The sequence below is a fragment of the Gossypium arboreum genome, chromosome 5, assembly GCF_025698485.1.
Source record: "Gossypium arboreum isolate Shixiya-1 chromosome 5, ASM2569848v2, whole genome shotgun sequence".
Classification (NCBI taxonomy): Eukaryota; Viridiplantae; Streptophyta; class Magnoliopsida; order Malvales; family Malvaceae; genus Gossypium; species Gossypium arboreum.
Genome location: NC_069074.1, coordinates 2,619,305 through 2,646,679, shown reverse-complemented (window position 1 = coordinate 2,646,679; position 27,375 = coordinate 2,619,305). Strand labels below are relative to the sequence as shown.

Genomic DNA, 27,375 nt, shown 5'->3' with positions numbered 1-27,375 from the left:
TTTTGCTTAATCTAAACTTTTCATTCATCTCATATATGAAAAGATCATCATTTATACAGTTTAAAGACTAATCTCATCCTTTAAAAAAATAAAGAGCAACTGTCTCTGGAAAATCTCATCATCATCGACATTTGCAAATACCCAAAAAATCAAACCTTTAAACTGCACCTTCCCAGCTTTCTATTCAGAGTCAGATTCCATATTTCCCATAGCCTTTAAACCTCTTGGTCTCTGCATTAGGTCAGTGCATTAAAAAGATTTCAGTTTCGGTGATTTCTAGGAATGAGAAAAAGAAGATCCAACATAACAAATCCAATTAATGTTACAATTGAGATGAGGTAACTAAATATATATTTATTACCTTCTTTGTGACCTTCTTCTCCCTGACTTCATAACGTTCGAGGGTTAAATCGCAAAGCCATGTCCCAGGACTTACCAGCTGCAATCCAGATTACCCAAAATTAGCTTCAAAAGCATAATTATTAAAATATGGATTTAAAAAAAAAAAAAGAGATGAAAAGTTCAATTTCTTAAAACAAAAAAAGAATACACATTATTTTATTGCTTGTGGTGTATTTTCTGTTTGCCAAAGTGGACCAGTTGGAAGATAATGATTCAACCACCGCCATAACAATAGTTACAATACAACAAACTGGAGATGCAATTATCAAAAGAAGCCCCTACAATAACAGCATATTGCAGAAAAGTCCCCGTACAATAATGCGTCGAGCATCGTGCCTTCTTTTGTCGTTTTTTATTCATTTATAAAGCAGCAGTAAATTGATAAAATGTGTGATTCGTGTCCCGGACCAATGCCGTAAACCTGTCACATCAAGCACCATACACTTCAACTTCTTTTTGAATTACACGTGTATTTTTTGTCCCCACTCGTTTGTCTCTTTCAATAATACATTCCTCAAATGGGCTACCCTTCTCTCTTTACATTTTCAAATAAGGGAAATGAAATATTTTAAATATCTTAAATGATGGTATAATTATATTTCACAAGTTCATTATGTTAGTTATTTCACTTGCAAAATCTAATAGAACAAAAGATAAATTAAAAAGCAGTTATACAGGGATTGGTAATAATTAAATAAAAAAACTCCCAAGTTGGATATATTTCATTGAACCACCTGAATTCTCTACACTAATACTTTATATGATAAATAAATTATTTAAATACTTTTGTTAACAGAAAACATAAACTATTATGTGTACTCTATTCAAGTAAAGATTCTATATCTTTTATTAAAATACATTATAGAATAAAAATGGATTTTTTTTATAAAAATTCATGTTTGAGAAATCTATTAAGAAAAATCCAACTTTATGAAAATCAAATTACATGTCAAGAATATTTTATATTTTATTTTAAAAGAACCATAACTCTGACTTTCTATAAATAATTTTTCTATTTTTAAAACAATTATATTTATAAAAAATATTTTAAAAGTTAGTATTATTAACTTTTATATAATTTCATTTTACTATAATGTGATTAAATAAATTTAAAATCTGTAAACAAATTAGAAAAAGGAGATCAACAAATTTTAATAATCTCACCACAAAATAAATTACAACGCACATTATCTTAACATATAATATGTTTCTATATATATTTTAATTAATAATGTCCAAAACATATACGTTAAAGCTAAACCTAGATGATGTTACCAAAAAAAAAAAAAAAAAAAAGAAGCTAAACCTAGAAGCTCACGCGATTAAAGCATAGCCATAGGTAAACGCAGACACAAGGGCACAAGTGAGCAATTAAATAAGGACCGGGTCCCAAGCTTTTCAGTGGGCCCTTAACAAATTAGGTGCTTAACAATATTTGATTGACACGTGTACGATTTTTCTGCTAAGTTTCTCCCTTTCCTTGCAAAATTTCTCTATTTCTTTTTCTCGTAGACCAAAGAGGGACATAAAATTATCATACTAAAACAATTTAAAGAACAAAAACAAACCAGCCCATTATTCATTTATTTCAAGTTTTTCACAATAACTGTCCTATCTATTTCCAGTTCTAGACAACATATATTAAATTAATTTCACATTAAAACCAAAGACTAAAAATCCAAATTCATCCCAATTTTTTAATTTCGTTATCAGATTAAGCATGAATCGAATTCGAAAGAAAGGAAAAAGAAGAGAGCTTACATTGAGGGTACGTTGAATAAATTTTGATCGCTTTTTTGGTCTTTGTGGCAGCTTAGATCCTTTAAAGGTCATGAAATCTTCTTCTTTCTCTTTATTTGTTAAAGCAATCACGAATTTAGGTGGCCAAACCATGGGTGCAGGAGCTATCTCACCGCTCCCAGAAGATGACCCTCCTTTTTTGCTATCCTGAGCTGTCTCCGAAGATGCCGCTGATTTATTGTTGTAGTGGTTGTTATCATGGTTGTTGCTGTGGTGGTTGTAATTGTTATTGTTGCCACCTCTCTTCTCGTGCACACCCCTGTCTGTTGAAGTGAATCCTCTTACACCACCGTTGCTTTGGCCTCTCATAGCACTGGAATTCTCACAGTTCCTGGAAAGAAAAAAAATAGAAAATTAAAATAACTGGAAAAAAAAAGAATAAAACGCTGTGATATTTTGAAAAAATAATAATAAAGTTGTAATTGAATTTACAAATGTAACCTTGGAGTGATCTAGATCGGAGATGGGTGAAAGAGACTGGGTAGAATCTAGACAAGTATTGTGTAGAAAATGGTGGTGGTTTTTTTGGAGGGCATTCTTAGGGAAATGGTGTGAGAGTTTGTGGGGTTTGCTTTTAAATAGGAGAGTTGTTAATTTCTTTTTTTGTTTGTTTGTTTTGGAGAGAATAAGTTCAAATATTTGATAGAAAAGAGTGATTCTATTTCTATCGCGATCTAGGGTGCACAGCTGGTTTTTAGACGGGTTTTAAGGTTTGGGGCATTTTTGCCATTATGGAGGGTTGAAATATGGCATGGTGTTCCTAAACTCCAATTTGTGATCGGACGGCTGACGAGGGCTGCGATCAAAGAAAGACTTTTTCATAGACACGTGGTGAGGTAACTGTCGATTCAATGTTTCCAACGAGGACACGGGCCCATGAGCATGGGACGGATGCGCTAGACATCATCAGGCTATCCAGGTTCACAATTACCATGTCTAAGATCGGATGTAAATATTAAAAAAAAAATTGATATTAGCTAAGCCATCACAAGCATAGCAAATAGCCAAAATGAAAACAAAGATCAAACACCGATTTTTACATGGAATTTAATATTGGTTTTCTTCCAAGATTGAGGATTAAGTAAAGGGCATGACCTACTCCACTATTCTTTAGGCCAACCATTAAAATAAAAAGAATACAAAAAAAAAAAAAAGAAACAATCAGAAAGAGGATATGAAGACAGATCTGAAAATCTAGAAAAATTCATAATTCAAACAGCACCTAAGGAAATAGTTTCAAACAAAAAACAGTTTAAAAATCTGAAACCTCCCTGAAATCAAGCACAGACTTGTTTAAGATTATGTTTCAAATAGTGTACTTACTATGACCCTCTTGGAAAAAGTTAAAGCTTCCCCCATAATTGATCTTATGTCTATTTAAAGAAAATAATCTCTCAATTAGCATGAACACCATTCACAAACTCACCACGACCATATCCCGAACCTACACTGGCGCCTACCTTACGAAATAGAGAATGCACAATTGAGATATCCTCGCACAACTATTAGTTTGTGAAAAAGAAAAAGCCAAAATCCTTTGATGATTCCGGATCCCCACTAAAAATAGCAAATCGGAGGCCGAGATGTTATTTAATATGAGACCCAAACAAATACCATCACCACCAAGTCAAAAGGCCTACATGGAAATATCCATCCAAATTAGGTAGATTTTTTTTAGGAGTGTCAATAACGCCAACTGTGCAGCTTATCCATTCTCGCAAAATACCTTTCTACTACCAATGGAAAAAAATGTAGTAGGGATAAAGAAAGCATAATTGTCAATCAAAACCAAACCAGTCAACAAAAAAAAAATTATCGAACCTGTGAAAAAATCGAGAACTTATGCCTCTCAGAAAATTGATGATCTTTGTATCATGATTGAGAAGAATTTCTTTTAGGTATGAAAAAAACTCCAAATTTCGAACAAAAAACAAAAAAAAAAAATAGAAAAGGGACAATCAAGTAGGAAAATATTTTACCTAGAGCAAAACTTATTTCATCAAATGTTATGTCAAATAAGTTAATGCAGATCAGTAATTTCTGCTTTTAAAGTAGAAAAAAAGAAAAGAAAAGGACAAGGAAGTGGGACCCGGAAATGATGGATCTATACAATCATTTTACTCGCGCCAATTTGAACGAAAAACCAAACGCAAAGGCAAAAGCAAAACCAAGTGATAACAGAAACGAGACATCAAATTATCCAACAACATACCATAGTACTAGTACCCTGACCCGATCCCCCTATCTCAACGGAGCTTACAGTACACGCGCCAAAGTGTCAAACACTCGAAGAGAAAATAGTAAATCTGAATCTTGAGTAAATAACTGAACTCATAGATGAGCGTACTTTGTGAATATAATACAGTACCTGAGAACGCGCTGAGGTGGCGGGGCCTGAGGAGAAGCAGGCCGTTGACGGAGGTTAAAATATCCAGTCCCGTGATTGTTATTATGGCTGGGCTGATTTGAAGAGTCCTTATCGGCCCTCACGACACGGCGATCGACTCGAACCGTGGTTCGGTTAACCGGGCCGGATTGGTCGTCTTTGACCTGGATCTTCATACACCTGAGACGCTTCCGGTTTCCCCACTGCAAAACAAAATCAGAAGACGACGCCGTTTGTTTGGCCGGATCTGAGCTGGATCTTAACAATCCCGCATCACCTCCGGTTCTCTCTCTGTTGTAATTCGCGCTATTACCATTGTTATTGCTCCTTAAAGAGTCCTTCTCCATCATTTTCTGCACACTGTCCATGGTTGAAGCAAAAATGTTAAAATTTTAAAAAATTAAAATTTTAAATTAATCTCAAAACTTCAGAATTAAAGTGCTAGCTCCGAAAGGACACGGAAAAAAGAAAATACGATTGGGAGAATTTCAATAGGATTTCTCTTAAAACTTCCACACAATTTGAAACCAAAATTTCTCAGCTTAGCATTAGAATATGAGCATTGGACGGCCAGGAATTTTCCCGGAAACTTTGAAAAAAAAATCTGAGGAAAAATAAAGAAGAAGAAAGCAGCCTTAAGCGTGACGAAAAGTAGAAGATGGGGAGAAATACAAGCATCGAACGGCCTTTGCATCTTCTTGAGGGGAAAAAAAGATGACAACCAGGAGATGAAATTAAGCGATTTTTATAAAATAATCAATGGATTAAAGGAGGACAATGGAGATTATGAGAATTATTGGTGGGGTTGAGAAAATTAAGACTACAATAGCAGCAATAAAATGACAAAATAGTTTATAGAGCTGTTGAAGAGGACCAGAGTTGGAACACGAAGACAGAAAGCAAGCGGAAGTTGCCTTTCCTCGTAGTTAGAATGTTAAAAGTACCGAGAAAATTCAATTTACGAACATGAAAAGAAAAGGCAATCGAACCATGAAAACATCATAACAAAAGAAGAAAGACGCTTCTGAATGGAGATTTAAAGGAAGCGAAAATTTAAGATAGAGACAGAATATAGCGAAAAAAAAAATTAAAGATCTAATCTGGTGAAAAAATCTAAGCGGAAACGGTCAAACTCTTCTTCAGGCTGTTTGAAAGGGGAAAAAAACCATTGAAGGATTAAGAAGAAACTTGTGACTGGAACTTGAGGAAAAAGGAAAAAAGAAAACAAATAAACGGGCAAAGCGAAATTAAAATCTGAAGCACAGACTCTCCATAGAAATTAAATGGAGGTCTCAGGAGAAAGAAAATCCAACATTCCCGTTAAAAATCGACTCTGTCAAAGAAATCTCCGATTCTTAATCACAGCCCGGCCCTGGTGTATCAATGGCGAGTAATCATTTTAGGTAGATTTAGAATCGATACTCAGATTGTCGGGCTCCTGATCTTATCGGCGAGAAAATGACTCTCGTACCTGAATAGCAAAGGCTCTGCCGTTACAACTTTCCTTTCTTCAAAGTCCTTTGCTATAAACACAAAATTTGTTCTGGATTTTCAACAAAATAACGAAATATGAAGCCTATTCTTCCGACTTTCATTCGTTGTAAGATTCTTATGGTTTTGATACGTAAGCAATTGATCTGCTTTTTTAAAGATTAATTCAGTCGAGAATTCTTCAGAAAGTAGCTATGCTGTCGTTCAAATGTATCTGTCAGAAAAGAAAAAAAAAATCAGGAACAAAATCATTCAACCGTGTTTCAAATCTCTTGAACTTGAACTTTGTTTACCCGATTCTCAAAACTTCCGCAAAAGAAAACAAATATTGACGATCAGTTAGAACCAGCAAAAATGGTCCTCAAGTTTCTTCAATTGTATCTGCAAAATCTAGGAAAAAGAAAAGTTCAAAAAACATTTTGCAGATTGCTCGTTAACAGTTATCCATTGAAAAATAGACAATGAAATCCATCACAGTAAACCAAGATATAATCAATCTCTGCTCTCAATTACGGACCTCACAAAGTCTCAGATCCTTCTCTTCTCCTCCCTCTTATGGCACGGCTTGGTTTGAATTTAGATCCTCAACATCTGATTAATCATACTATCTATAGATTTTCGTTTTTCCTTATGAGTATTCTGTTTGGTTCTCGAGAAAGAGAAGAAAGTAGAAGCAAATTAGCAGAGAAGAAGAAAATTTGAAAAAGAAAACAAAAGATAAAGAGTAACAGGGAGGCTGTCTCTTCTTCTGATAAAACGAAATGCGCTCTCTCCCTTTCAAAACCAATTTTCAATACCTCCTCTTACCCTCCGTTACACCACAAGTGTACAGCACCAGGGAATTTCTAACCGTTGATCATTAATCCAGCGGCTTCAATTGCCTTTTCTTTCGAACCGTTAACTCCGTTTATCTACAATCCCCGTTACGTGACTTTCTTATTACCCGTAACAATAACTCACGGCGTTAATAATTAGCGGAATCTTCATAAAAACGCTGGAATTAAAAATATATATTCTAAATTACTTTTCAGTTTTTATTTTATTTTATTCTAAACCTATATATATCATTAACATTTTATATAATTAATCAAGTTTGGTCTGTCTAACTCAAAATATTGTATTAACAAAGTATCATAAAAACTTTTATATTAGGAGTTAAATTATAGATTATTTTTTCTTAAAAAATAGATAAATTAATTCAAATATATTAGATTAAAAATTAAATTCATTACTTTTATTAAAAATTTTATCTATTTTATTGTTAAAAATTGATATAATGACAAAATAACTAGATAATTACATATGGTATGCTATGTGTACCTCATCTTGATATAAATAAACCAGTTTTTAATAATAGAAATGGATGAAATTGTTAATTGAACGACCAATTTACTCTTTAATCTAATATAGAGAGACTAATTTGTCCATTTTTAATAGAGTGAACAAAATAAGATTTAACTCCTAATATAAAATACTCAGGTACTTTTACCTAATTAGTACTAATCTCTCATGTATATGTCAGACTTGCTTAGTTGATATTTATGCTTGATTATTTTGTGATATAAACATATAAATTAGTGTATTTCCATGTTGAATAAAATGATATGGTTTTACTTAAAAAAATAAAAGATAAAATTATATGATTTTTAGGTATCAATACAATGCTATGGACGTTATTTTGTGATTAAGAAATTTTTTTCTCAGTGGGCATCGTCAAAGAATAGATGTTTAAAGTTTGGTTTTAAATTTTATTTCTGTTGTTGTGTGTTCTGTCACTGATGTTGTTGCCTGACTGATGCTTTGATATACTGCAACTGCTATGATGTATTTCCTTGTATGCTGGCAGGTCATTGCTAATATGTACAAGACCAAAACACAAACACATGCAAAACACACCTTACACGAATTAAACGTCTTAAAAAATTTTGTTATCAGTTCAAAATGAAACCCAGGTTTTGCGTTGTTTTTGTCTGTCATATTGAATAATTTTCACAGGCTTGTTTAGTACGAAAAAGAGAAAGGAAAGAGAACGTTAGATAGCATAGGGACATTGCCTTAACCATTGAACTTATGTGCTATAGTTTTCATACAATTATATGCATACCTTTTCTCTTTTGACATGATCATTTAAATATATGTTTATACCTGAAGCATATTTACTTAAAATTAAGCAGCAAGGTCCAGAGTATATACCAAAATTATATAAACAATCACTTCCAGTTATTTTCCCCTTTTATTTCTATATTTATGCACTTAACCCTTTCAATGGCCGATCGGAATGCTGGCACAAGCTTGTGCCGATGCCTCAACCACCTGTTCGGTCTGAATTCCGGTATTACAGATGTTTGCAAAGGAACGCGTGTGTTTCATCCCATACTGGGTTAGCTTTCCACAGTGTGTCTCAAAAGTTCTCACCTGTGTAGGTGAACATAGCAAAGTGTCTTCTCAAGTTGCCAGGCAAACTATAAAGTGACGAAACGAGAAGCTGAGGGTCGAAAATATTACCATTTCTTTAAGGCATTTCCAGTCATAAACAAGAGGTTGTCCAGCTGGTCAAACTGTGCTCAGTACTTCTGGGCCTCTTTCGAATAAGAGCATGCCGATGAGTTTCACACTGTAGTCTGTGCGCATTCTGCAAGACATGATTTCTACAAGCTGCTTTTGAGCTTCAGTCTTCTCAGCAGAGCCTTCAGGTGCCTTGCGATACAGTAAATTCATGTCCATTGCTGAATGTCTGATATATGCATACGCGACTAATTTATATTTTCATAAAATAAAATAAAAAAGGCATTAGAGACAAACCTTCTCCAAAATATACACAAGATCAGCATCACGCTGGTTAACAACTGCTGTTGGTGGCTGCAAGGAGTCGACGTCAACGAATGTGAAATTGTCATTTGCAGGATTTGTGCCAAAGTATGCAAAGTGAGCATCCTTGCTAAGCGCTATGTCACCGTATTGCATAACGTGGGACCTCGGAGTCCGCTTTTTTACCTGCCGAAGCCATCAAAATGAAATTGCATAAGAGATCTCAACAGCAAAACCAGATGGACGGTTCTTAGATCTAAACCACACAAGGATAAAAAATTAGATGGACCGTTCTTAGATCTAAACCACACAAGGATAAAATGATTACTACTATCAGCAAAAAATATCACACTGAGGAAGGAAGAGATCATCCGAATACAATTTTAAAAACCTTACAAGTTCATATTGCTTCTGCAAAGTCTCTGCCCGCAAATTATGTGCGTCGCTGCTCAAAAGAAACAGAAACAGAATATTAAAAGTGTTAACGTATATCACCAACCTCTAGACTTTTTATATTTGTCCATCAAATATTTAGATTGTGAAAAGATGGAGGTATGAAATCAATTGAAGATGTTGAATCCATACCTGTCTTCCATCCAAGCAACACTGTATAAGTCTCCCAAACAGGTCTGATGGTACTCTGGTGGAGCACTTGGGTCACCTCCAGGACAATAGGCTGCAAAGCTATTCTCGCTTGCGTTCGATGCTGTCGTGGATAGATATTCAAACCTTCAGGAAGAAGACCCTCAAAGATACTTCCTGAATCACAAGCTTCAAGGTAGAATACCTACGAAGTTACATGTAGACAACACACTAAAATGGCACCAAAATGATGGATAATGGGTCCAGCAACCGGGAATTATTAACCACAACAATTTACCAAGCCTTTATAAGTTCCTGAAGCATGTTTTTTCTTTAAAAGCTCGATAAGTTGGTCAGCGTAAATAAAACTATCGTCAGGCATACCTGAATTAACACAAGAATGAATCTTAGTAGCTGTAAAGCTAGTGTTAAATTGCAAGCTAAAAACCTTGTACTATAAAGCTAAGGCGCAATACGAAAGCCATAAAAGAGTAACCGCTAATGAGATAGTACTCACTAAGCATACCAGAGCACCATTGCCGGTGTAGTATATGAAGATATGATCACTGGGGCCACTATCAACAACCTTCCCACTACCTCCGGTGAGAGCAGCTTTGTTTCCGAGGATAACATTGAAAAAGTTGTTAACAGCGACATTTTCTCCAGTATAATCCTGCATAAAAACACCAATTATGCAACAATGAAATCAGAAATTGTACAATTACTAGTCAACGTACGCTGTTTAAAAACAAAACAGTAGCTAGGAAAGAACAGACCTTTGGAACTTCTTTATAAACATAAGCACCATTAGGATTGTTAATGATGATTCCAGGCCTGGGGTTTTGTACATTGTAAGCGATATCATCATACATGAAGACTATTATATTTTCATCTTTCAGACCACCCTTTCTCAGGAGTTGATAAGCATGACAAACATCAGCCTGAAGAAGTTTAAACTTTGTTAACAAATTAGAACCTTTTGAAGTGAAGCGGCATATATACGTATATGGAGAAGAATTTATGACCTGATGCCTGTAATTCTGATATGTCTTAGATCCAGCTCTCAGGACCGCCCATCTGGTGCCATCAAATTCGTCATCGTCGCTTCGATGGAAGAACCTCGAAGCTTCATACGGTAACCAAAGGACGTCTCCGTTGGCATCTCCACCGGCGGAAACGAATCCAATCAGCCATAGTAGAAGAAGAATCACAGCAGCCACGAGAAGAGCCATAATTTGGCCAATCTTTGATCAAAAATTTAAATTAGAAAAACATAAAAAACTGGTTTTGATGATAATGCAAAAGTCATTACTCTGCGCACTGGCACTGGCACTGGCACTTCAGCTCAGATATATATATAGTAGCAGCATGTATAAGTAGTTTACGGCCGAAAAAAAAATAAAGAGCATGTATAAGTAGAACTACTATATTTTAGAAAAAAAATTATGGAAATGTTCGATTGCATCTGGAACGTCGATGTTCAAACCCGTTTGTAATGGACGGTTATGATGATAATGATGAAAAAGTCATGTGGAGATATTGTTGAGTTGCGTGGGCTTTTTCGTGGACCCACCGAGTCCCATCTGGTTTTTCTATAAGGCGTTATTCGTGAAAATTTTAATTGAGTTATCGTGTTCGGTGGCTAAGCCAATAGCAAATAGAAGTCTTCACCCTTGGTTAAATGAGATAGCTTTCTTTCGAACTTAAATAATTTAAATTCAACATTTCAACTCTAAAATAAATAAAATTTGTATTTTGGCTAATCCAAAATTTAATAATGTAATTTAATTCTTTTTAATATAAAATTTATTTTTTTAAATTTTATAATTATATCTCAATCTCTTAAATAAATTTATTGACTACACTCATAATGTTACTTAATTAAATGAATATTAATTCAATTAAAAAATTAATTTTAAATTAAATAAATTAGATTTTTAAAAGAATAATGATTGACTTTTTGTTGAGATTTGATTCTTAATGTTAGTATAGATATTGTAGATATTTTATATAAATTTTCTCTTATATAATCTAGTTTTAGTTGTTTTTAACGATCATAATCTAATTTTAGTTGAATATTTTAACATAAATCATTTATATAAGTGATTCAATCATTTCTCCTAAAAAAAATTAAGAAGTCTCATCTATCTATTATTAATCTTTAATTGGTTGCTAATTTCTTAAAATTTTGAAAATTTAAAAATAATCTCAATCAATAAAATTTCGGTATAATTATTTAAGACAGACTTTAAAATTTTTAAATACAGATTTGAATTTCACCATTTATAATTATTTAGTATGGGATTTTAATTCAACGTCTGCGTATTGTATGGATGAATATTGAATGTTTTGGAATCAATTGACAATGATGAGAAGTAAATTTATTTATTCACTTCAATATTGTATTGAAATTATAAAATTTGAAATAAAAAATTCATTTAGTTTTATTTTTATTTTTATTTTTGATAATGTGTAATTATTTTGAAATTTTGACTGCCTATTAAATTATAGGTTGTCATTACATCAAGGCTTTATTCATGACGGTTTTAAATAAAAAACTAAGACCCAATAAATTTCAAGACATGTAAAATATTTTTCATTGTCATAATAATTTGATAAATAATATTTTCATATTATATTGCTTCCCACATTTGATAAATAATATTTTTCATATCATATCCTTTTAATAGTTAATATCCACCAAAATAGCAAATCTTCAGATCTCAACACAAGCACTGCTTGTCAAAAGAAAAAAAAAAAACTCAAATCCTTGATTCAAGTAAACTCTTTCTTTCTTTCTTTTATTATTTCTTTATTCAATCATGGAAAATCCAAGCTTTCATTTGATTGGTCGAATTTTGATGGCTCTCTTCTCAACAGTGATGAATTTCCCACAGTAGATTTAGACTTTTGCTAGAGAAGATGAAAATGGCTTTTGATTTGAAGAAGAGGAGAGAGACAGAGAACGTGGGTGGGGAAAGAAGAATAAAAAATAATTTAATTTAAGTTTAATATATAATATATTAATTCCATATGAATATGATGTGTATAAAATGGCACGTGGGATGCTTTGATTGGCTCTACATGGTTAATTGGTTTTTTTTAATTGTGTTAATTCAAATAGATGGAATCGAATGTCAGAAGTAAGGTTAATGTATTAATACGAGAAAAAAATATTAATATAAAAATTAGATATAGTTTAAGGGTTAAATTATAAATAAAATATTACATTAAATATTACTTCATAATATAATGTATATTTTAATTAATTAAATTATAAACATTTATATAAAGTATTATTTGGTAGATTGATATTGATTTTTTAATTTCGTTAAAACAAGCTAGAGAATTTATTTAAATATGCTTAAATACAAAATTTGTCTAAATTATATTGTTTTTCTCACTTATATACCTAAAATTTTTTTTGGTCAAAAGTTACTTAAATGATCATTTTGTCTCATTTTACCCCTAAATCATGATACCAACCAATAAAAAGATGGCATGTGTACCTGTTTTGGTAAAATAAGACAAAATCAATAGTTTAAGTACACTTTTGACAATAACAACAACAACAAAAAAAAAAATTTAACTACCTAAGTGAGAAAATAATATAATTTAGGGTTAATTTTATAATTTAGCCCTTTAAATACAATCTAATGAAATGTGTTATGTTTTTTAAGGTCAAATATTTCTAGTAGTTCTTATACCATGCATGTAAGTTATGGATTACTATAATTCAGTCAATTATTATCGTTGTAATTTTTAAAATTTAAAATGTCATTCTCAATCTAAATGGTAACATTTAAATTTGTTAGATCAAATTTTGTTCTTATTCTTGTACTATGTATAAGTTATGAATTTAGTTCTTATTCTCCAATTTATTTATTTTAGTCCCTAAACTTCTCGAAATTTGAAATTTCAATTTTAATCAAATGGTAATAATTGAATTCATTAACTAATTTTTTTTTTTTTGAATATTGTGTGAGAATAACAAGTTAATATCATATGATAATATGTTTACACATAAAATTCTAAAAAATAATAATAACTTAAAAGATTTAACTAATATAATTTGAGTAGGATTGAAATTTTAAATTAGAAAAATAAAAAATTAAAATGTCTGATGTTAAACCCACAATTTATAAATACTAATATCATAATTTGATTTCTTTTAACCCACTTGCTAAATTTTAAAAAAAATAATTCACTATCAACCTACACAATAATTATCTTTATATAAATATAAACAAATGCAAAGTAATTACTTTAAAATAATATATACAAATAAATTTCAATATTAAGAAATTAAATACGTATTATATATATTTTAGTTTAAATCAAATACATTCTAAAAGTAATAAAACAGATTGGACTACGTCAAATCCAAAATTCAGGGTTTTATAAGACTTAATAATCAAATTTATACACATAAAAAAAAAAATCCCTTTGATCAATTGTCTAAATTGGTTATATGAAGTAGTAGGAATCTTTAGGGTGTTTGATTTGGAGACAAAAGACCCTGCTATTAATGGGTGAATGTAATTCTATGATCTAACACTTCTCTTTCAATATTATAATTTCCCTTAATATTGTAATGATAACAATAAAATGTAGCTCTAACGTGGCTTGATAAAATGGACATTGGTCCAAGTTAGTTTCATATATATTATAAACTACTCCATGGTGGCTTGAGAAAATGTACATTATTTTTATCAAGATATACATCATTGTTGGCGTATTAAAGATCAGAGTTGAAGAAATACAAGATTCAAACATTGCTGTTATCATCTCATTCTCTTAAATTTGTAATAAAATTTTGGCTTAATTAAAAGAAATGACTTTAGGAATTTTGAATTCTTAAATATGTAACGCGCACAATTATGATTATGGTTAATTATTATACAGTTGTAAGTTGTAATTTAAGAAAAAGAATTCCTAAACGCGTGTTTATTTAATAATTTTAAAGATTAATTTTCTAATAAATTGGATAATTTATTTATGAAAATAGTTATAAAATGAAAATAATAAATATATTTTAGTTATGGTTTTACTATGCTTGATATGCCGGTGTCATTCTTCATCTGTTTATGCTTTAAATTATGTAACTAATGAGTGAATAAATAATCTCCGAAAGCTTTGGTGAAGAGTTTTCATATAGAATCGACGCGAGAGCCCACCAAAGAGAGATTTAAGTAAAATGGGTTTGAATGTGCTGCAATCGTTATAGCAAGGAACAATGTCTGAATCATTCAGGCAATACTAACAGTGGGACGTCTTCGGTGGCATCTCTATGGACCGTAACTATTATTAATTTGATCTCTCTCCAGTAATTAATTGGATGGCATAAATATTTATTCACATTCCATCTCACGAAAAAGAGAAAGGAAAGAGAATGTTATTAGATAACATAGGGACATTGTCTGAATCATTCAACACGTGTTAAAACATTTCATACAATCTTATCCGGACTTTTATTCATTTATTGGTTTACACCCAACAAGCATATTTATGTAGAACTAAGCAACAAGGTTCAGTGCTAATACTAAACTTCATGAACAAAAATTTCTAGATTTTTTACCTTTATTCTATATTTTATGCACTGAACCCTTTCTAAAAAGAGCTTCAATGATCGGTATGAATGCCGACACAGGCTTGTGCCGATGCTTCAGCCATCTGTTCGATCTGAATTCCAGCATTACAGATGTTTGCGAAGGAACGCATGTATTTCATCCCATACTGGGCCAGCTTTCCACAGTGTGTTTCAAAAGTTTTCACCTGCGGAGCCGAACCGAGCAAAGTATCTTCTTAAGTAGCAATATACAAAATATAAGGCAACAAAAAATGAGAATCAAGAATATTACCATTTCCTTAAGGCATTTCCAATCATCGACAAGAGGTTGTCCAGCTGGTCGAACGACGTTCAAAACATCTGGGCCTATTTCGGTTCCGAATAGAAGGTTACCGATGAGTTTCACACTGGTGTCTATATGCATTCTATGAGACATGATTTCAACGAGCTGCTTTTGAGCTTCAGCCTTCTTAGCAGAGCCTTCAGGTGCCTTGCGATACTGCAAAGTAATGTCCATTGCTAAATGTCTTATATTATGTGTATGGGTAACTAATTATATTCTGACCAATTGAAGAGACAAAAAATTCTCGTGTTTAATTTATAGAATTCAAAAGACACAAGGCACAAACCTTCTCCCAAAAATGGACAAGATCGGCATCGCGCTGGTTAATAGCTGTTGTTGGTGGCTGCAAGTTATATTTTGCAGTATTTTCACCAAAGTATACAGAGAGATTGTCCAGGCTAAGCACAATGTCACCGTATTGCATGACATAAGAGCGGGTTGTCCTTTTCTTTACCTGTAAAAGTTGGGAAAATGAAATTGCACATAATCATAGATCTCAACAGCAATATAAACTTAAATTTGATATCAAAAGAAATTTGGACGGACCTCTAGGTATAATTTCATAATTTCTTACATTTAAAATAAATAAAATATTGGCAAAATACACAATTTTCTAAAACCATACATTCTGATATTGTTGCTGCAAAGTCTCTGTCCGCGGATCATGTGCTTCACTGCACAAAAGAACCCTCAACATTAGAAAACTTCCTAATTTAGTCCAAACACTAATAGAAGCAAAATTGCTCGTATGTCACCCACTTTGCTCCTTGACTATTTGTCCATATATTATTAATTGTTAATTTCAGAACAAGGTGAAGCTATGGAATCAATGGAAGATGCTGATTAAATATACAACATTAAGAGATATGGAGAAAACAAATATAGGTAAATGATGAACATGCTTGGAATGGATCCATTATATTTATCCATACCTGTCTTCTATCCAAGCAACACTGTATAAGTCACCCAAACAGGTATCGTACTCTGGGGGAGCACTTAGTTGGCCTCCAGGACAATAGGTTGCAAAGCTACTCTCTGTTACATTCGACGCTGTGGTCGCATAGATATTCAAACCTTTGGGATCAAGAAGACCGTCGAAGATACTTCCCGACTCACAAGCTTCAATATAGAATACCTACAAAGTTACATGTAGACAATACACTCAAATGGCACGAAAGTGATGGATGATGGGTACAACAACTGTGAATTATTGACAACAACAATTTCCCAAGCTTTTATAAGTTCCTGAAGCATGCTTTTTCCTTAAAACCCAGTTAAGATCGTTAGCATAAATATAACTATCGTCAGGCATCCCTGGATTAACATAAAAACGAACGTTAGTACGTAACTGTAAAAACTAGTGTCAATTTTCAAGCTAAAAACCATATAATCCTCCTTCATAGTTATAAGGCTAAGGTGAATTATTAAGGAGAGAGTACTAACCAAGCACACCGGAAGCCCCATGGTCACTGTAGAATATGAAGATATGATCATTAGGGCCACTATTAACAACCTTCCCACTACCGCCTGTTATAGCAGATTTGTTTCCGAGGATAACACTGAAAATGTTGTTAACAGTGACATCGGCTCCTGTATAATCCTACATAATTACACCAATTATGGGATAATGAGAATCATATTAATTGTACAATTATTAATCAATGTACATCGTTTAAAAATAAAGCAGTAGCCAAGAAAGAAGAACATACCTTTGGAACTCCATGATAAACATCAGAGCCGTTAGGACTGTTAATGATGATTCCTGGCCTGGGGTTATTTTCATTGTAAGCGATATCATCATACATAAAGACAATAATATTTTCATCTTTCAGACCACACTTCCTCAGGAGTTGATAAGCATGACAAACATCAGCCTGGATAAGTTTACCTTTGTTAACAAAATTATAATATTTTGAAGTGATCCTATATATTTTTAAAAAATATCATGGGGAAATATATGACCTGATGCCTGTAATTCTCATACCCACGAGATCCAGCTATCAGGACCGCCCATCTGGTACCACCAACTCTATTATCGTCGCTTTGATGGAAGAACTTATAAGCTTCGGGCGATACTAACCGTAGGAGTTCCCCGGTGGCATCTCTATGGGCTGTAACGATTCCGGTCACGGATAAAAGAAGAAGAAGAACACCAGCCACAAGAGTAGCCATTATTTACCCAAGCTTTGATCAAACTTGAATTAGATAAACAAAACAAAATGATATTGATGATAATGCAAAAAATCAATGCTCTGCACTGCTTATATATAGTTGCATGCATGCATGCATAAGCAGAAGTAGGGATGCATTTCGAGGAAAACCTTGGGTGGTGGTCCACTTGAATTTCGTTGGCTTTTTCTTGGATCAACCCAGTCCCATATGTCCATTACGTAATATGAATACATTGACTTTGAATTTTTTGAAATCAAACCTTTTCTTATTTATTGAAACAAAGCTTTCAGTGACATGGCATTTGAATGTAATATGAGTTTGGTTCCGTCGAATGTTAAAAATAACAGTGGGTGGGATTAGTTTGTTTAACGATGAAATCAAATATTACAATGATTAGATTTGTGATTGAACATTTTTTAACAATATGCAATAATAAATTCTGATATTAAGAGATCAAACATATATTATCTATAGTTTTTTACAATAAATATTTTTTGAAAAGAGATTAATATAGAACACGGTAATAAATCAAATCCAAATTTGTCATAAAAAAAAATTTCAATTGGAGTATACTGTTGGCATGAGGAAGATGATATTATTTTGGTCACATATACTTGCTGTACACTAATAATCAAAATGTTTTATATCAACAAACAATTAATAACTTGATTCAATTACCAATTGAAAAAAGAAAAAACCTTGATTCAATTACCAACGGCTGTCATTTTCTACGATGCTAGTTTACTTCATGCTATGGTACACAAGGCTGTCCATTGATAATAGTTCATTTTGTTAGATTTGTAAAATAAATTTGAAATAAAATTTATGTAACGGCCTAATTTTCAGTGGTGTCGGAAATGGTGATTTGAGATCACTAAATTCGACAAATAAGATTGAACAAGATAGTAATTTAATATTTATGAGTCAAGTAAGAATTTAGAAGAATTTGTGAAATGGTGAAATTAGTGAATTAAAAGAATTTATTAGGTCAAACGGGTCAAAAATGAGGTATCGAGACCTCAAAGTTGAAAATCGAGCTATAAATATTTTTATAAATATTTATGGAGTGTCATTGAGTTAGTATTAAAGTTTCGTTAGAAAATTTTAACGTTTGGATGGCTAATTAATTGAAAAGGATTAAATTGAAAATAGCACAAAATTTGTTAAATTGTGAATAAATAGCTTAAGTATTTAAAAAGATGGATTTAAAGAGCAATTAGACCCAAAGGTTAATGGCTGGACGGTTTGGGTATGAAATAAGCAAGAAAACAATGTGAACAAGGGGCAAAATTGGAAATAGATAAAAGTTAATAGTTAAATAATGATGTAATTGAAAAATCTAGACATTTTCTTCATAATTTCTCAGCCAAAACGCCATAGAAGGTCTGGAGAAAGCTGATTTTTCATATTTTTACATCATGTGAGTCTAATTCTTGCTTTTTCTTGATAATTTTTATGTTTTTATGACTTTTACAATTAGGTCCACTTGTAGAATTCATTAGTTTTTGATTTTATGGGTGAAATTGGAAGTTACCCTGGATGGATAAGGGAATTTTATGATGAATTATTATGAAATTTAAGTTCTAATTTCATATTAAGGTGGTTTTATTAAGTGATTTTGATAGGAAATGATATTTAGGACCTAATTGTGAAAAGTTGTGAATTGAAGGTTGCTGTTGAAATTCAGAATATAAAAGGTTTTGAAATAGTTTATAATGATAAAATAAAGTGTTAATTGAGAAAAATTAGTTCAATTGATGGGTGAATTGAGTAGGGACTAAATTGTGAAAACTGTAAATTTTGGGGTAAAAGTGCAATTTCGAAATTTGAACAGCATAAATTGTGAAGTGAAATAGAAATCAAATAAATGCTAATGAGTAGAAATATTTTATATTATAGATCAAGAATCCAAAGAAGAACGAGGAAAAGAAAAAGTTATGAATAGTCCCTAAATTTCAATATCTTCTACAAATTAGCCGGGTAAGTTCATATGGTTGAAATTAGATGTTTATTTGTGAATGATTGAAGTATATAATGTGTTATTATATACTAATTTGTTGTGGGATTGTGTAGATTTTGTTAATGAAAGAATAAATGTGGAAATGCAAATTAGGAAAAACGCAGGATTGAGTACGCTCAGATCGTGACGTGTGATGAATTGACGGATAAGACCATGGTTGTTCCATGGCAAAGTGTGAAATGTAGGTATGGTATCATCCATACTGAGTTGTGAAATGTAGGTATGGTATTATCCATACCGAAATGTGAAATGTAGGTATGGTATTATCAAATCCATCTTGAGTTAAGAAATGTAGGTATGGCATTTCCCATACCGAAGTTAAAATGTAGGTATGGTATTTCAATAAGGAAAACCATACTGAGTTGTGAATCGTGGCATTGAGCAACGACGTACTCAATTTCGTAAGCCGCTTCCTAATTTGATTATAAGAAATAAAGAGAAGTGATCCAAATGAAAGAGATTGAGTAGTTATTCTTGTTGAGCTCAACTATGTGAATTATTATAACAATGGTTGTGAATCGCAGGAAACTTTAGTAAATGTTTTGGTATTGTTTGGAAATATTATGTTTGGTAAGCATTACTTTTAACCTATGAACTTACTAAGCTTCAATAAGCTTACTTGTGTGTGTTTAATATTTTATGTAGATTGACTTGAAGTGAAGTGGGTAGATCGGATCAACACAACAAAGCACACTATCCAGATCAATTCGGTAGCTTTTGTTTTATGTTTGAAGATTTATATGGCATGTATAGAGTTTGAATGAATTGAAGTAAAGATGTTATAAACTAGTTAACAATATTTGTACTAAAATAGTTTTCTGTAAGTAGCGTAGTTTGACTTTGAAAAATCACTAAAATAGTAGAAATGGAATTAAATAATGAATAAATTATGGAATCGAATCTCAATATATGGAAGAAGCAAAACAGTATATGAGCTATATTTTATGAGATGTTTAAATTTTTGTGAAACAGGGCAGAGCGATTTTGGATCCCCTGTTCTGACTTTGAAATTCACCATAAATTTTACAAAGATAATTAGAAGTCATACTTTATATGTACAGATTCCTTATTGAGTCTAGTTTTATTAGAGACAAACGGTATAGTCATTGAAGCTCTGTATAGAGAGATATCTGATTCGTAATACACAAATGTCGAGTAGTCAAACCCTGAAACAGGGAGATTTTAAATAATAAACTGTACTAATTGGCTTGACCAAAATTCTAGAAAAAATTGGTAAGTAGATATATGAGTATAAATTCAGAGAAAATTTACGGATTTGGATTTCGAGTTTTATAACTCGAGATATGAATTATTTAGCAACTATGACACAGTTGGACAGCTTGTCCGGAAAGTGTGATATAAATTGTTTGAATTTGTTTAAGTGCTCAAATAAGTTTAGTAATGCCTCGTGCTCGACTCCCATGACGGTCTCGGGTAAAGGGCGTTACATTTATTGGTATCGAGCCTGGTTTAGTCGATTCTCGAACTAATTTGATGTGTAAAGTGTTTAAAATAAATGCCATATAAATCGTGATAGTGTGATGTGAATGATCCGATCTAATTACTAATTTTTGTTATAGATTGTAAAGATGTCCGATAGACCGATGGTGCTAGTCGGAAGAGGAAGTTAATAGTAGAATACAGACTTCGAAGGGGAACAAGTGGTAATGTCCTGATTTCTTTGATGAGAGAGGAAGAACTTAAAAATATGATTTACGGATTAATGAATCGGTGGTATCATGAAACAATACAAGGAAGAAGTCAGCACAACAACCTCCTCCTCCCCCTCTTGTACCACCGTTACAACCCGGTTGCTCCTCCTTTAATAGATGAATCTAGCAAAAGAACACCAATTGAAAAACTCGTAAAGTTTGGAGCTGAAGAATTTCGAGGGAGATCGGACGATGATCCGGTTAAAGCAGAGTATTGGTTAAAGAGTTTGGAGAGAGTTTTTAAATAGATGATGTGTTCTCCGGAGGACTATTTGGGATGTGCGTTTCGCTATTGAAAGAAGAAGCGATAATTGGTGGGAAACCATTGAGGCAGTGGTACCTGCAGATAAACTTACCTGGGAATTCTTCCAAAACGAATTTAAGAAGAAGTATGTGGGAAAGAGATATTTAGATAAGAAGAAGAGAGAATTTCTTGATCTTCGACAAGGGAATAAAACAATGGCGAATATGAAAGAGAATTTGTGTATCTCAAGAGATATGCTCGGGATGTTGTACCGACAGAGGAAGAAATGTGCATTAGATTTGAAGAAGGGCTTAATGATGAAATCGAATGATGATTGGAGGTACAGAGATTCGAATTTGTGATTCTCGTCGATCGAGCTCAAAAGATGGAAAAAGTGTATAACAGAAAGATGCAAAGAGAAAGAAGAGGTAAAGAGGTATACAAAAGAAGTTTCTCTAGACCAACTTCGACTTTTTCGCCAAAAAGTTCGAAATGATTCGGTCGACTGTTATAATCCGAACGATCGAATAACAAGAAACGACTCAACAAGATGTCTGAGTAACTAAGAAACCAGCAGCTAGTGTTAGTAGTGTGCAAAATATTCCGAGACTTAGATGTAAAATTGTGGTAGATTTCATATTGGTGAGTGTTGGGGAAGAGCCGAGCTTGCTATAAATGTGGTGGAACTGATCATTTTATTCGGATGTCCTCAATTATTAAAAGAAGATAGAGAACAAGGGAGAAGCAAGCAAATACTCCTCGTAAAGGTAAACGTTCAGTCAAAGTAGTGCTACTGGACTGTTCATTCGGGAACGAGAGATCTGCAGACCGATCGAGACAAGAGTACTGCTGACGTACATATGCTATCCGCAAGGGAAGAAGCTTCGCTCCGGATGTGATAGCTGGTAATTTCTATCTTTTGATGATTCTGTATGCTTTAATTGATCCCGGATCTACACATTCATATATTTGCACCGCATTAGTGTCGAAAAAGAAAATGACTGTTGAGTCCATCGACCTTGAATTGCAAGTCACTAATCCACTAGGGCAAAGTGTGTTGGTTAATTTAATATGTCGGAATTGTCCACTGAAAATACAAGGTGTGAATTCTCTGTTGATTTAATGTTGTTACCTTCCAGAATTTGATGTTATTCTTGGAATGGATTGGTTGATTGGACACGATGCCATAGTGAATTGTAGAGAAAAACGGATTGATTTAAAATGTCGATGTGGGAAATAGTTTCAATGAGTTTGGGGATAAAAAGAATGATGTCGATTATTTCACCTTTTACACTCGAAAATTGATTCGGAAAGGTAATAAAGCATTTCTAGCTTATATTCTTGATACTCGGGGTTCGAATTGAAGATGGAACAATTGTCGATTGTTAATGAGTTTCTTGATGTGTTTTCGAGGAATTACCCGGTTTACCCCGGATCGTGAGGTTGAATTCACAATTGATGTAATTCCTGCATGCAGCTCCAATATCAATAACACCGTATAGAATGGCACCAATTGAGTTAAAAGAGTTGAAGACACAGTTGCAAGAGTTATTGGATAAAGGGTTCATCGACCGAGTACATCACCTTGGGCGCACTTTGTCTTATTTGTGAAAAAGAAAGATGGTTCGTTGCGATTGTGTATTGATTACGTGCGGTTGAATAAGGTAACAATTAAAATAAATATCCATTACCTCGTATCGATGATTTGTTTGATCAATCGAAAGGTGCCGCAGCGTTCTCAAAAATAGACCTTAGATCCGGGTATTATCACCGAAGGTTAAAGAGTGTGATGTGCCAAAGACCTTTTCGAACTCGGTATGGTCACTACGAATTTTGGTAATGCCTTTTGGTTTAACGAATGCCCTCGCTGCATTTATGGATTTAATGAATCAAATTTTTCAGTCTTATTTGGATAGATTTGTGGTGGTATTTATTGATGACATATTGGTCTATTCAAAGACGAATCCGAACATGCACAAAGACTTGAGAATTGTCTGCAGACTTTGAGAGAAAAACAGTTATATGCGAAATTTAGTAAATGTGAGTTTTGGCTTCATGAGGTTGGATTTCTGGGTCATATTATATCAGCTGAAGGAATTCGTGTGGATCCAAGTAAAGTTTCGGCAGTGGTGAATTGGAAAACACCGAAGAATGTAACTGAAGTGCGAAGTTTTCGGGATTAGCAGGATACTATCGCCGTTTTGTAAAGAATTTTTCCATGATTGCTTCACCAATGACTCGTTTATTACGTAAGAATGTTGAGTTTATGTGGTCTGATGAATGTCAGCAGAGCTTTGATCAGTTAAAGAAAATGTTAACAGAAGCTCCAGTCTTAACTCAACCAGAATCAGGTATACCGTATGTTGTGTACAGTGATGCATCTTTAAGTGGTTTGGGTTGTGTGTTAATGCAATGGGAAAGGTAGTGGCTTATGCTTCACGGCAATTAAAACCACATGAAAAGAATTACCCTACACATGATCTTGAGTTAATGCAATTGTTTTTGCCTTAAAAATTTGGAGACACTATTTATATGGTGAGAAGTGTTATATGTATACGGATCACAAAAGTTTGAAATACTTAATGACTCGAAGGAACCGAACTTAAGACAGAGACGGTGGTTAGAGTTCTTTGAAAGACTATGATTTGGTTATTGACTATCATCCGTGGAAAGCTAATGTAGTTCTCGATGCAATCGAGTCGAAAGTCATCCTTGTTTGCACTTCGTGCAATGAATGCTCATTTGGCTCTTAATGAAGAAGGTGTTGTATTAGTAGAATTGAAGGTAAAACCAATGTTTCTTCAACAATTCAGAAGCTGCAGAATGAAGATCCAAAATTGGTGCTGAAACGACAAATGGTTCGGGATAATTTAGATTCAGAGTTCAGTATTGATGATGAAGGTATATTGCGCTATCATAATAGGATTTGTGTTCCCAATAATTCTGATTTAAAGAATGATATTCTTTCTGAAGCACATAATAGTATGTATTCTATTCATCCGGGTAGTACAAAAATGTATGGTGATCTGAAAAAGACATATTGGTGGCCTGGTATGAAAAGAGAAATTTCAGAATTTATTGCAAAATGTTTGATTTGCCAGCAAGTTAAAGCAGAGCATCAAGTGCCAACGGGTTTATTACAACCCATTATGATTCCTGAATGGAAGTGGGAGCATATTTCAATGGATTTTGTGTCAGGATTGCCTGTGACTCCGAGAAAGAAAGATTCGATATGGGTGATTGTTGATAGATTGACAAAGTCAGCACACTTTATTCCAGTCAGAATAGATTTTTCACTTAATAAGTTAGCAGAATTGTATGTGTCAGAGATTGTGAGACTACATGGAGTTCCAATATCTATCATTTCAGACCGGGATCCGAGGTTTACTTCAAGATTTTGGAATAAATTGCAAGAAGCCTTAGGTACCAGATTGAATTTTAGTACAGCATTTCATCCTCAAACAGATGGACAGTCAGAGCGAGTGATTCAAATTTTAGAAGATATGTTAAGATGTTGTATACTCGAGTTTGGTGACAGTTGGGAAAGGTATTTACCGCTATCGAGTTTGCTTACAACAATAGCTATCAGTCTAGTATAAAAATGACACCATTTGAGGCTCTTTATGGTAGAAAATGCAAGACTCCATTGTGTTGGTCGAATTGAGTGAATCAAAAATAGTTGGGGTTGATTTGATTCGAGAAACCAAGAGAAAGTCCGGATTATTCGAGATAGTCTAAAAGTCGCTTCAGATCGTCGAAGTCATATGCGGATTTAAAACGAAGAGACATAGAATATGCAGTGGGTGATCGAGTATTTTAAAAGTTTCACCATGGAAAAGGGTGTTACGATTTGGTAAAAGGGAAAATTAAGTCCGAGATTCATAGGGCCATATGAAATTGTGGAAAGGGTTGGTCCTGTGGCTTATCGTTTGGCTTTACCTCCTAACTTGAGAAGATTCATAATGTGTTTCATGTGTCTATGCTAAGGCAAGATAGGTCGATCCTTCACACGTAATTCCCCATATCGAAATTGAGCTTCAACCAGATATGACTTATTCGTAAGAACCGGTGAAGATTTTGGCTCGTGAAGTTAAGGAATTGCGAACAAAAGAGTACCATTGGTTAAAGTATTATGGCATCGACATGGTATGGAGGAGGCAACCTGGGAAACAGAGGAGTCAATAAGATCACAAGATCCAAATCTATTTTCAGTAACAAATTTCGAGGACGAAATTTTTAAAGGGGAGAGTTGTAACTACTAATTTTCAAAGGGTGTCGGAAATGGTGATTTGAGATCACTAAATTCGACAAATAAGATTGAACAAGATAGTAATTTAATATTTATGAGTCAAGTAAGAATTTAGAAGAATTTGTGAAATGGTGAAATTAGTGAATTAAAAGAATTTATTAGGTCAACGGGTCAAAAATGAGGTATCGAGACCTCAAAGTTGAAAATCGAGCTATAAATATTCTTATAAATATTTATGGAGTGTCATTGAGTTAGTATTAAAGTTTCGTTAGAAAATTTTAACGCTTGGATGGCTAATTAATTGAAAAGGATTAAATTGAAAATAGCACAAAATTTGTTAAATTGAGTAAATAGCTTAAGTATTTAAAAGATGGATTTAAAGAGCAATTAGACCCAAAGGTTAATGGCTGGACGGTTTGGGTATGAAATAAGCAAGAAAACAATGTGAACAAGGGCAAAATTGGAAATAGATAAAAGTTAATAGTTAAATAATGATGTAATTGAAAAATCTAGACATTTTCTTCATAATTTCTCAGCCAAAACGCCATAGAAGGTCTGGAGAAAGCTGGTTTTCATATTTTTACATCATGTGAGTCTAATTCTTGCTTTTTCCTGATAATTTTATGTTTTTATGACTTTTACAATTAGGTCCACTTGTAGAATTCATTAGTTTTTGATTTTATGGGTGAAATTGGAAGTTACCCTGGATGGATAAGGAATTTTATGATGAATTATTATGAAATTTAAGTTCTAATTTCATATTAAGGTGGTTTTATTAAGTGATTTTGATAGGAAATGATATTTAGGACCTAATTGTGAAAAAGTTGTGAATTGAAGGTTGCTGTTGAAATTCAGAATATAAAAGGTTTTGAAATAGTTTATAATGATAAAATAAAGTGTTAATTGAGAAAAAATTAGTTCAATTGATGGGTGAATTGAGCAGGGACTAAATTGTGAAAACTGTAAATTTTGGGGTAAAAGTGCAATTTCGAAATTTGAACAGCATAAATTGTGAAGTGAAATAGAAATCAAATAAATGCTAATGAGTAGAAATATTTTATATTATAGATCAAGAATCCAAAGAAGAACGAGGAAAAGAAAAGTTGCGGAATAGTCCCTAAATTTCAATATCTTCTACAAATTAGCCAGGTAAGTTCATATGGTTGGAATTAGATGTTTATTTGTGAATGATTGAAGTATATAATGTGTTATTATATACGAATTTGTTGTGGGATTGTGTAGATTTTGTTAATGAAAGAATAAATGTGGAAATGCAAATTAGGAAAACGCAGGATTGAGTACGCTCAGTATCGTGACGTGTGATGAATTGACGGATAAGACCATGGTTGTTCCATGGCAAAGTGTGAAATGTAGGTATGGTATCATCCATACTGAGTTGTGAAATGTAGGTATGGTATTATCCATACCGAAATGTGAAATGTAGGTATGGTATTATCAAATCCATACCGAGTTAAGAAATGTAGGTATGGCATTTCCCATACCGAGTTAAAAATGTAGGTATGGTATTTCAATAAGGAAAACCATACTGAGTTGTGAATCGTGGCATTGAGCAACGACGTACTCAATTTCGTAAGCC

The 27,375-nt window shown here is 33.0% G+C and overlaps 1 protein-coding gene and 2 pseudogenes across 1 annotated transcript; all 3 read right to left on the bottom strand.

The window, feature by feature from the left end:
- LOC108457158 (uncharacterized) lies at window positions 1-5,551 on the bottom strand. Its single transcript, XM_053028101.1, has 5 exons — window positions 5,463-5,551; window positions 4,571-4,948; window positions 2,164-2,533; window positions 362-439; window positions 1-231 (listed from the first exon to the last, which is right to left on the bottom strand). The coding sequence occupies exons 2-5, from the start codon at window positions 4,936-4,938 to the stop codon at window positions 181-183; spliced, it is 867 nt and encodes a 288-aa protein (XP_052884061.1). The 5' UTR covers window positions 4,939-4,948; window positions 5,463-5,551; the 3' UTR covers window positions 1-180.
- A 2,583-nt stretch (window positions 5,552-8,134) lies between these two features.
- On the bottom strand, window positions 8,135-10,798 carry LOC108455389 (vacuolar-processing enzyme-like; annotated as a pseudogene).
- A 4,263-nt stretch (window positions 10,799-15,061) lies between these two features.
- On the bottom strand, window positions 15,062-17,553 carry LOC108456212 (vacuolar-processing enzyme-like; annotated as a pseudogene).
- Window positions 17,554-27,375: the final 9,822 nt, after the last annotated feature.